This window comes from Procambarus clarkii, chromosome 66, assembly GCF_040958095.1.
Source record: "Procambarus clarkii isolate CNS0578487 chromosome 66, FALCON_Pclarkii_2.0, whole genome shotgun sequence".
NCBI classification, from domain to species: domain Eukaryota; kingdom Metazoa; phylum Arthropoda; class Malacostraca; order Decapoda; family Cambaridae; genus Procambarus; species Procambarus clarkii.
The window spans coordinates 25,452,813-25,463,901 of record NC_091215.1 but is presented as its reverse complement, the minus strand read 5'-3'; the positions used below and the strand labels follow the sequence as shown (position 1 = coordinate 25,463,901).

The following is an 11,089-nucleotide window of genomic DNA, read 5'->3' as shown; positions in this document are numbered from 1 at the left end:
TCATTTCTGCTTTTTGAAAATGTTCACAATCCGTGTTATATACATTGTCCTTGTTGCCGCAACACTTCTTGTGTGGTGCTCACTAGGCGACTGATAATGAGTTGTTGGTGTTGAGGCGCGCGACAATTAGTTTACTGCAACCATCCAGTACTAGAAGGTGAAGGGACGACGACGTTTCGGTCCGTCCTGGACCATTCTCACAATCGACTTGAGAATAGTCCAGGACGGACCGAAACGTCGTCGTCCTTTCACCTTCTAGTGTGTGGTCTGGTCAACATACTTTAGCCACGTTATTGTTACTCCTCGCCTGCAGCCATCCAGTATGAAGATGAGAGGGGTGAGGCCCCGTTGGGGCTCTCACAGCGGGCTTTTGCGCCACATATGACCATCCTTACAAGGTGCTATATAGCTATTTTTTTTTTGCCTCTCCTGTGGAGTTGGGCTGTGTTAGTGTCTGTGGTATCCTACCACCATCTAGGCCTATAGGCTGTTACACCCAGCCCTCGTCCTCACTGTATTTTTGGTATTACAAATAATTTCCCAGAAATCAAGGCTCCTCAATATTTGTTCTTCCGTCACTGTTCCGTTCCTTCACCCATCCCATCTTCCCTCCCTCTTGCTTCATATTATCTTCCATCCCATCTTCCCTCCCTCTTGCTTCATATTATCTTCTGTTCTTCCGTCACTGTTCCGTTCCTTCACCCATCCCATCTTCCCTCCCTCTTGCTTCATATTATCTTCTGTTCTTCCGTCACTGTTCCGTTCCTTCACCCATCCCATCTTCCCTCCCTCTTGCTTCATATTATCTTCCATCCCTGTAACCCCCCCCCCCCCCACTCTCCACAAAATAAACTCAGCCAAAAAAAAGGGGAGGAGAAAAATATCTCAACTTCGTGTAAATTACAAAGGTAACCTTTGATGAAGAGAATGATGGTGGAGGAGCGACCTTCACCTTAGACAACCATGGTTGTGGGAGGCCACCTGGCCTCCTGCCCCGGCTGCTGGCTGGGTACTCACCCACTTGTACTCATCTCCTGGATTCACATACCTGTACTCACCTGTTTGTGCCTGCAGGGTCGAGCTCTCAGCTCTCGGGTCCTGCCTTTCTACTTGTCGGTTTGTCTAATGTACTGACTCCAGACCTATTTTGGTCATCATATCTACTATATATTACTCACACACACACACACATAGATTGTTGAGAGACGGGACCAATGAGCCAGAGCTCAACCCCCGCAACCACAACTAGGTGAGTACACACACACACACACACACAGGAAGCAGCCCGTAACACTTGTCTAACTCCCAGGTACCTATTTATTGCTAAGTAACAGGGCCATCAGGGTGAAAGAAATTCTGCCCATTTTTTCCGCCATCGCCGGGGATAGAACCCGGACCCCTAGGATTACGAGTCCAGTCCACCTATTTGTTTGTACTCACCTATTTGTGCCTGCAGGATCGAGCACTGACTCGTGGATCCCGACTTTCGAACCATCAGTTGTTTACAGCAGTGACTCTGGTCCTATTTCCCTATCATACCTAGTTTTAAAATTATGAATAGAATTTGCTTCCACAACCTGTTCCTTAAGTGCATTCCATTTTTCCACTACTCTCACGCTAAAAGAAAACTTCCTAACATCTCTGTGACTCATCTGAGTTTCCTGCTTCCACCTATGTTCCCTCGTTCTGTTACTATTCCGTGTGAACATTTCGTCTATTTCCACTCTGTCAATCCCTCTAAGTATTTTATACGTTCCTATCATATCCCCCCTCTCCCTTCTTTTTTTCTAGTGTCGTAAGGCTCAGTTCCTTCAGGCGCTCTTCATACCCCATCCCTTGTAACTCTGGGACGAGTCTTGTTGCAAACTTCTGAACCTTTTCCAGTTTCCTTATGTGTTTCTTCAGGTGAGGACTCCATGATGGGGCGGCATACTCTAAGACTGGCCTCACGTAGGCAGTGTAAAGCGCCCTAAATGCCTCCTTACTTAGGTTTCTGAATGATGTTCTAACTTTAGCCAGTGTAGGGGCCTCGTAGCCTGGTGGATAGCGCGCAGGACTCGTAATTCTGTGGCGCGGGTTCGATTCCCGCACGAGGCTACCTACCTTGAGGCTACCTTGAGGTGCTTCCGGGGCTTAGTGTCCCCGCGGCCCGGTCGTCGACCAGGCCTCCTGATCCAGAAACGAGGCAGAAACACATGGGCAAAGTTTCTTTCACCCTGAATGCCCCTGTTACCTAGCAGTAAATAGGTACCTGGGAGTTAGTCAGCTGTCACGGGCTGCTTCCTGGGGGTGGAGGCCTGGTCGAGGACCGGGCCGCGGGGACACTAAAAAGCCCCGAAATCATCTCAAGATAACCTCAAGTGTAGAGTACGCTGCTATCGATATCCTATTTATATGTGCCTCAGGAGTTAGATTAGGTATTACGTCCACGCCTAGGTCTCTTTTGCGAGTCGTCACAGGTAGGCAGTTCCCCTTCATTGTGTACCGTTCCTTTGGTCTCCTATCACCTAATCCCATTTCCATAACTTTACATTTGCTCGTGTTTAACTCCATTAGCCATTTCTCTGACCATCTCTGCAACCTGTTCAAGTCCTCTTGGAGGATCCTACAATCCTCAACTCTTCTCATCAACTTTGCGTCATCCGCGAACATCGACATGTAGGATTCAACTCCTGTAAACATGTCGTTAACGTATATTAGAAATAGAATTGATCTCAGTACCGATCCTTGAGGTACTCCACTTGTTACTGTTCGCCAGTCCGACTTTTCGCCCCTTACCGTAACTGTCTGGCTTCTTCCTGTTAAGTAGTTCCTTACCAATGCTCGGGCCTTTCCCCCCACCCCCGCCTACCTCTCAAGTTTAAATAGCAGTCTCATGTGCGGTACTGTATCAAAGGTTTTTTGGCAGTCCAGAAATATGTAGCCTGCCCAACCTTCTCTGTCCTGCCTAATCCTCGTTATTTTCTCATAGAATTCCAAAAGGTTTGTTAGGCAAGATTTCCCTTTCCAGAACCCATGTTGATGTTTGTTTACAAACCTAATGTTCTCTAGGTGTGCAACCAGTCTTAGCCTAATTATTCTTTCAAGTATTTTACAGGGGATGCTTGTCAGTGATACAGGTCTATAGCTAAGTGCCTCCTCTCTATCACTATTCTTGAAAATCGGTACGACATTTGCCCTCTTTCAGCAATTAGACAATTCTCTCGACACAAGTGATTCATTAAAGATCCTTGCCAGAGGCACGCTGAGGGCCTGCGCTGCCTCTTTTAGTATCCACGGTGATACTTTGGATGCAACTAAAGCGGTTGGACCAGACAGTGTTGTCAACTTTTTCCTTACCTCCTCTGCTGTAACCTTTATATCTGTGTACATACATCTCTATATACGTGTGTGTGTGTGTGTGTGTGTGTGTGTGTGTGTGTGTGTGTGTGTGTGTGTGTGTGTGTGTATGCACCTAGTTGTACTTGCGGGGGTTGAGCTTTGCTCTTTTGGCCCGCCTCTCAACTCTCAATCAACTGTTACTATTAAGTAACTATTTTTTTCCCCACACACACGTACACACACCCAGGAAGCAGCTCCGTAACAGCTGTCTAACTCCCAGGTACCTATTCACTGCTTGGTAACAGGGGTGTTCAGAGAGAAAGAAACTTTACCCATTTGTTTCTGCCTGGTCCGGGAATCGAATCCGGGCCACAGAATTATGAGTCCTGTGCGCTGTCCACTCAGCTACCAGACCCCTGTAGAAGTGTGTGTGTGAGTATGTGTGAATCTCTAGACTCATCCAATTTGACTTTTATTACTATAAAAGCTATTATTATATTACGTTATTGACTACAATAAGGTGTTGTTCATGCAGCCACAGCGTACGCTGGCCCTTCTCTCACACACAGCATACAGTGCTCTTCACGACCACTCCTTAGCCACGTTCTCTAGGCTGGTCTTAGGTTTGGAAGTGTTCCCTGGAAGATGCATCTGCTTATCTTCCGGTCATCATCCTCACCCTGCCCTCCACAACCCATTCCTAACCAGACCCCTAGTACCTGTCCGGAGCCCCCAGCGACCCAGCCTATCCCCCCCCCACCACACCACACATACACCGTCCCCCACGAAAAGCGGCGACAACGGGACTCTCAGGACACGCTAATATCCTACAACAGAGTGAAGGTGTGGTGGTGGAGGATGTGAACTCCCCATACCTTTATCACCCCCTCGGGGAGAGGGCTGAGGGAGACAGAAGTGATGGAACAGGAGACAGGTGAAGGAACAGAGGGGAGTGACAGGGGGACCGGAGAGGAGTGAGGAAGTAGAAGAAGGGTGAGAAGGACAGGAGAGAGGTGCAGGTTCATGGGAGATGAGAGAAGTAAGGGAACAGAAGAGAACGGATGAGGGGAGAATGAGGGCATTAGGGAAGAAACGAAGGAATGAAAGGAACCTGACAATCCGGCAGTGTAGAGAACACAACAAGGAACAAGAACGGAGAAGAGGGGAAAGGAGAGGGATTAGATACAAAAATTGAGGGCAGAAGAGAGGGAGAATGAAGCATAAAAAAACGGAAACAGGATAGAACAAGAGAGAACAGAGATCACAAAATAGAGGGAAGGATAAAGACGAAGTAGACAGGAGGAAATACACGGATACCACCCAACCTTACGCTCGCTACCCTACCTGACCCCTACCAACAATATATGCTCTTTATTGTGCTTCCAGACTAGAGCAGCACAAGGCTCTCTCCCTCCACAACACAGTACAAGAGGCCACGCTACAGCACGGAGGGAGGAACGGACGGATTGAGAGAGAGGGAGACGGAGAGAGAGAGAGAGAGAGGGGGGAGAGATTAAAAAATATATATATTTTAGACACGCGGATATGGATGTAACAGCCACAGTAAAATAGCACGACTCACACACCCCGATTTTATTGTCCTATTATTTGAATAGCTGGCAGAGGGGGTGAAGAGCCGACTGGAACACTCCTCTCACTAATGGATCCCGCCATGCGCTGTCAACCCAATTTTTCTTTCAATTCCGCATATTTTTTGGTCCGTGTATGTTTGTGTGTGCGTGTGTGTGTGTGTGTGTGTGTGTGTGTGTGTGTGTGTGTGTGTGTGTGTGTGTGTGTGTGTGTGTGTGTGTGTGTGTGTGTGTGTGTGTGTATTCACCTAGTTGTGTTTGCGGGGGTTGAGCTTTGCTCTTTCGGCCCGCCTCTCAACTGTCAATCAACTGTTTGCTAACTACTTTTTTTTCCACACCACACACACACACACACACACCAGGAAGCAGCCCGTAACAGCTGACTAACTCCCAGGTACCTATTTACTGCTAGGTAACAGGGGCATTCAGAGTGAAAGAAACTTTGCCCATTTGTTTCTGCCTCGTGCGGGAATCGAACCCACGCCACAGAATTACGAGTCCTGCGCGCTATCCACCGTGTGTGTGTGTGGATAGTGTGTGTATAGATAGATATCCACCGGTGTGTGTGTGTGTGTGTGTGTGTGTGTGTGTGTGTGTGTGTGTGTTCCTTCCTCCCTATCTTTCCCTTTCTGGCTCTGCCCAGCCTCTCTGTGGGGGACCGGAGAGGATTTATACAATAAGTTTAATTAATCCCCTGCTAGTGTTGTAGATATGGGAACAATGGGCCATACGATGGGGTGCTGTAAAGCCGTAATAGAGCTGGGGCCTTGGGATTTACTTCTTCGCAAATCCCAGCCTGGGGGGCAGGGGAGGGGGGGGGGTAAGAGAGAGTTTTAAAGTGACTTTGACTTTAAAGTAAGATATATTTAAAAATATTTAAAGATATAGATTTAAGGCACTTTAAATAGAGATATTTAAAGTGACTATTATATATATATATATATATATATATATATATATATATATATATATATATATATATATATATATATATATATATATATATATATATATATATATATAGCTGCGACCTGGCTGGGAGGGTGGGGAGAGAGCCTTGTATGCTTTGGTTCCTCCTCCACTTGGAATACTGTGTGGTTCACTAGGAGGAGGGTAGTAACCGGCTGTGCCCGGGTCTCTCTCTTATCTGCCCTTCCACCACCTTCCTCTCATCCCCAATCTTACCCACCCCCCCTTCTCCAACTTTGTCGCCCCTCTTTTTCCCTCTCTCCCTCTACATTTTTCTCTCCTACTCTTCCATCTCTACTTTTTCCTCTCTCACCTTTTCCCCTCTTACCCCTCCCCCCCCTTTCCCCACCTGTTTCCCCCGCTTTCCTTCCTTCTCTCCAAATATCCCCCCCCCACTCCCACTCTTCTCCTTCCCTCTTTTCGAACATCCACCCCTCTTCTTCCTTCTCTCTCTCTCTATCTCTTTTCTCTCCTATCTTTGCCTTTGCCTCTGTCTGTCTGTCTGTCTGTCTGTCTGTCTGTCTGTCTGTCTGTCTGTCTGTCTGTCTGTCTGTCTGTCTGTCTGTCTGTCTGTCTGTGTCTTTGTGTCCTGTTGTCCTTTTTTTCTGTTATCTTCCTGTCTCTCTTTTTGCCCTGGACGACCCGGTCTCTCTGCAGGCCTATCTCTGCCAGTCTCTTATTTGTGTGTCTGTTTCTGTCTGTTGTTGTAGCACCTGTATGTCTGTCTATCTTTTTCTGTCTGTCTGCCTCTGTCTTTTTCGTGACTACGTCTGTTTCTATATCTCTCACTCATATAAAAATAATATAATAATCTACCATTAGCGTGTGGGTGGTCTGCCGGTGAGAGCAACTTAGTAGTGTTGAATAGTTAACAAATATAATACTTACCCATTGGCTGTAAGACAGGAGCGGGGCTTGAGAAAGCCCCCGAAGTAGTGGAAGCACCGCGTGTTTTATGCCACTACGGCCAAAGTATGAATAGCAGACAATGTATGTTAATTTCCCGGAGATCAGTGAATAACTGTGTATATTACTAGGTGAAAATGATTGTTTTGATATTGTTGTTTGCGTAATATATAGCTAGGTGTAGCCGGCGGGCATGTGGTAAATATGGTCCTGGGGTTCAGAATGTGGCGCTCCCTGCTAGGATATTCCCCTTTTTGAATTCGGGTTAGGTAGGTTGCTTGGGTTTATACGTTGCTGGTTAGGTAAAACAGCTGTCATTTTTGTTTATGGTGTGACACATCTTTGTCTCTTCTAATTCCGTGAACCCTTAAGACTGTCGCTAAGCGGTCACTGTCATACAGACAGGCAGACAGACGGACAGATAATTCAAGTGATTTTCTTGCATTTGTTTACAGGCCAGCATAAACGCAAGGGTATAAAGGGGACACTGGTTCCTGTTATCTCTCTCTCTCTCTTGCAACTTTTCCTGGTTTCATTTTCCCTGTACAATCTTCCTCTCTCTCTTCTTCCTCTAAGTTTCCCTTCCCACTACCCTTCTTCCCTCTTTTCTCCTCATCTTCCCCATCCTCCCTCCCTCCCCTCCCCCCTCCTCCTCCGTACCAAGCCAGGCTGCCGTCACTGATAACTCCACTTGGTTTACTCTTCAGCCTCCAGGAATATTATAGTCTGGCCTTCAAAGTGTCCATAGCTGAGCTGTCAGCCTCTTTTTGGTTTATGTGTATCACAAGTTGCCCGGCGGTCATCACTGTGTATAATGTCAGCGGGGATTGTTTATGTGTAGATGTATGGGTTAGTAGCACCTGGCCACTTAGCACCTGGTCACTTAGCACCTGGTCACTTAGCACCTGGTCACTTAGCACCTGGTCACTTAGCACCTGGTCACTTAGCACCTGGTCACTTAGCACCTGGTCACTTAGCACCTGGTCACTTAGCACCTGGCCACTTAGCACCTGGTCACTTAGCACCTGGTCACTTAGCACCTGTCCCCTTAGCACCTGGTCACTTAGCACCTGGTCACTTAGCACCTGGTCACTTAGCACCTGTTCCCTTAGCACCTGTTCCCTTAGCACCTGGTCACTTAGCACCTGGTCACTTAGCACCTGGTCACTTAGCACCTGGTCACTTAGCACCTGTTCCCTTAGCACCTGTTCCCTTAGCACCTGGTCACTTAGCACCTGGTCACTTAGCACCTGGTCACTTAGCACCTGGTCACTTAGCACCTGGTCACTTAGCACCTGGCCACTTAGCACCTGGTCACTTAGCACCTGGTCACTTAGCACCTGGTCACTTAGCACCTGTTCCCTTAGCACCTGGTCACTTAGCACCTGGTCACTTAGCACCTGGTCACTTAGCACCTGGTCACTTAGCACCTGTTCCCTTAGCACCTGGTCACTTAGCACCTGGTCACTTAGCACCTGGTCACTTAGCACCTGGTCACTTAGCACCTGGTCACTTAGCACCTGGCCACTTAGCACCTGGTCACTTAGCACCTGGTCACTTAGCACCTGGTCACTTAGCACCTGTTCCCTTAGCACCTGGCCACTTAGCACCTGGTCACTTAGCACCTGGTCACTTAGCACCTGGTCACTTAGCACCTGGTCACTTAACACCTGTTCCCTTAGCACCTGGTCACTTAGCACCTGTTCACTTAGTACCTGGTCACTTAATTAACATCTGCTTGTTGAACATCTGTTCGCAGAGAAGTTATTATGTGAACACCTAATTATATATCGCTCATTTGGTGATAGATAATTAGATGTTCACAAAACATAATTATCACTATAATCATCTAATACCTAATCATGCAGGAGCTCTTTACTAAGCACGTAATCATGTGTAGTGGGCGCCATGGCGAGCGCCCACGCACGCGGGTGGGCGTGGGGGAGGTGGGCGTGGGGGAGGTGGGCGTGGTGGAGGTGGGCGTGGGGGAGGTGGGCGTGGGGGTGGTGGGCGTGGGGGAGGTAGGCGTGGGGGAGGTGGGCGTGGTGGAGGTGGGCGTGGGGGAGGTGGGCGTGGGGGAGGTGGGCGTGGGGGAGGTGGGCGTGGTGGAGGTGGGCGTGGGGGAGGTGGGCGTGGGGGTGGTGGGCGTGGGGGAGGTGGGCGTGGGGGAGGTGGGCGTGGGGGAGGCTGTAACACCTTAAAGGTGTTTAGTTAATAATTTCACATAGTATATAAGTCAGTCATAAAGAATATTTGAAAGTGCCAGATTGTTTGGCTTCGGCAATTAAGAAGTCACACCTCTAGAGTGTTAATTGCAACTGGTCAGATCGGGTGAAGTGACCTAGCTTTCTGCTTAGCCGATAATTTACAAGCAAGTTTACAAGCATGAAAACTTTCCAGTCAACTGTTTTTATTGTTATAAACAGCCTCTTGGTACTTTGGAGCTCATTAACTGTTTAATATTTGTAAACAAAGCCGCCAAAGATTGAGAAAAGATGTAAAGGTTCGTAAGTGCTTGCGTAACTGCTTCGTGAATCTGGCCCCAGGCTGTCAGGCCGGGTGGGGACTGTCTGCCCAGCCCGTCCTCCAAACAAAGACCCAAAAGTGATTCCATGCACCCGCCAAACCCCCTGTTTATGAATGAAAAACGGTTTAAACACGACTCACAACTGATTTCGTTCGAACACTTCCGGAACAAGTGCTTCACTGACGACTGGTGTTCGAACCACAACGCCGTAAATGCTTCACCCCACGTATTACAAATACAAGTAATCGACAACAGAACCTAAACACCTAACCTAACCTATGCCTATATATGCACAATAAGCTAATATATTATAATATTAATTTATATTTGATAAAATTCCCCTTTTGAATGAACAGCATGTTAAAATTTGTGAATGCGTCTGTGGGGTCGACCGCTGGATGTAATAGACTTGAGTTGAGGACGGGTTGGTCTGTCAACCGAATCCGCCCCCCCCCCCCTCTCTATCAAACTTAGGCTCAGACTTTGGTGAGTTGAACTTTAAGATGACAAATTGGGTGTGTTTCCAACTTAAGGTGTTCTGTGATTTTCAGGGGCAGTCAGTCGTAGTGTCCTTAAATTCTTGTGTAGTGTATTCTTGTTGAATTCTTGTATTCTTTGTGTATTAATCTTGACATAGTGAATATAAAGTTTAACTGTTAGAATTATGACATCCATATGAGGGAAGATTTAATGTTAAATATATATTTGATTAACTTGTTGGCCTAAATTCACTTTAATTTTGTTCCTTAGATCTTTGTCAGTTGAGGCGAGAGTAGAGAACCCTCTGAGTTTACTAAGCACTGACTTAAAGAGTCTTGGTTATTTACGAGTAAATGCTTATAGCTGATACATGATTACATCTTTGACAAACTGGTGTTACAGACAAGTTCCATTACATGTCTTATTCATGTCCTTAACTTGAATGGATGGTGGCAGCAACTTTCATCCTTCAACCTTTCTATCTTTCTACTATTCTAGGACCTTTACTTTCTACTCTTCTAATTATTAATTGACCTCATTTTCTCCCCCTCATCCTAAGTTTCCCTCTTCCCTAACCACTCCTTCCTCACACCTCCCTCACACCTCTCTACCTCCCTCACCTTCATATTTTTCATTACTTTCCTATTCGTTTCCGATACGTTACAAGGTGGGTGTGGTGGGCGTGGTGTAGGTGGGTGTGGTGGGCGTGGTAAAGGTGGGCGTGGAGGAGGTGGGTGTGGTGGGCGTGGTAAAGGTGGGCGTGGAGGAGGTGGGCGTGGGGGAGGTGGGCGTGGTGGAGGTGGGCGTGAGGGAGGTAGGCGTGGTGGAGGTGGGCGTGGGGGAGGTGGGCGTGGTGGAGGTGGGCGTGGTGGAGGTGGGCGTGAGGGAGGTGGGGGTGGTGGATGTGGGCGTGAGGGAGGTGGGCGTGGCGAGGCCTTGTGTTTCAACACCCTCCCACACTGCCCGTGGGGAGGTGCCAACCGACATTGGCGTAGTGGTAAGACACTTGCCTGGCGTTTCGCGAGCGCTTTGGCCTGGGTTCGTAGAAGTTCGTTCGCAACAGTAAAATGGTTACCTGGTTGTTAAAGGATTTGGTGGGTTGTATTCCCAGGAACATAGGATTAAGGACCTGCCCAAAACGCTATGCGTGCTAGTACAAGTACAAGAATATAAGAACTCTTGTATATAAATAAATAAATCAAATAAATTATATATCTAATCCCTCTTCGTCAAGTCAGTCATGACGTCACGCTACCCTACGCGGCAAGTAATGACGTCACGCTACCCTACGCGGCAA

The 11,089-nt window shown here is 47.6% G+C and overlaps 2 protein-coding genes across 2 annotated transcripts; both read right to left on the bottom strand.

The window, feature by feature from the left end:
* Nucleotides 1–7,504: 7,504 nt before the first annotated feature.
* LOC138355281 (myotubularin-related protein DDB_G0290005-like) lies at nucleotides 7,505–10,221 on the bottom strand. Its single transcript, XM_069310149.1, has 3 exons — nucleotides 10,209–10,221; nucleotides 8,713–8,972; nucleotides 7,505–8,500 (listed from the first exon to the last, which is right to left on the bottom strand). Exons 1-3 carry the CDS (start codon nucleotides 10,219–10,221, stop codon nucleotides 7,505–7,507), a joined length of 1,269 nt encoding a protein of 422 aa, XP_069166250.1.
* Nucleotides 10,222–10,452: 231 nt separating this feature from the next.
* LOC138355280 (uncharacterized) lies at nucleotides 10,453–10,779 on the bottom strand. Its single transcript, XM_069310148.1, has one exon. The coding sequence runs from the start codon at nucleotides 10,777–10,779 to the stop codon at nucleotides 10,453–10,455; it is 327 nt and encodes a 108-aa protein (XP_069166249.1).
* Between the last annotated feature and the right edge of the window lie 310 nt (nucleotides 10,780–11,089).

Excerpts from the sequence above, each read along its gene's own strand:
- LOC138355281 (XM_069310149.1), bottom strand. Across the intron at positions 8,501-8,712 it reads CCTCCCCCACGCCCACCCGC|GTACTAAGTGAACAGGTGCT; the intron begins GTGCGTGGGCGC and ends TTAAGTGACCAG.
- LOC138355280 (XM_069310148.1), bottom strand. The coding sequence starts at position 10,779 with ATGTCGGTTGGCACCTCCCCACGGGCAGTGTGGGAGGGTGTTGAAACA.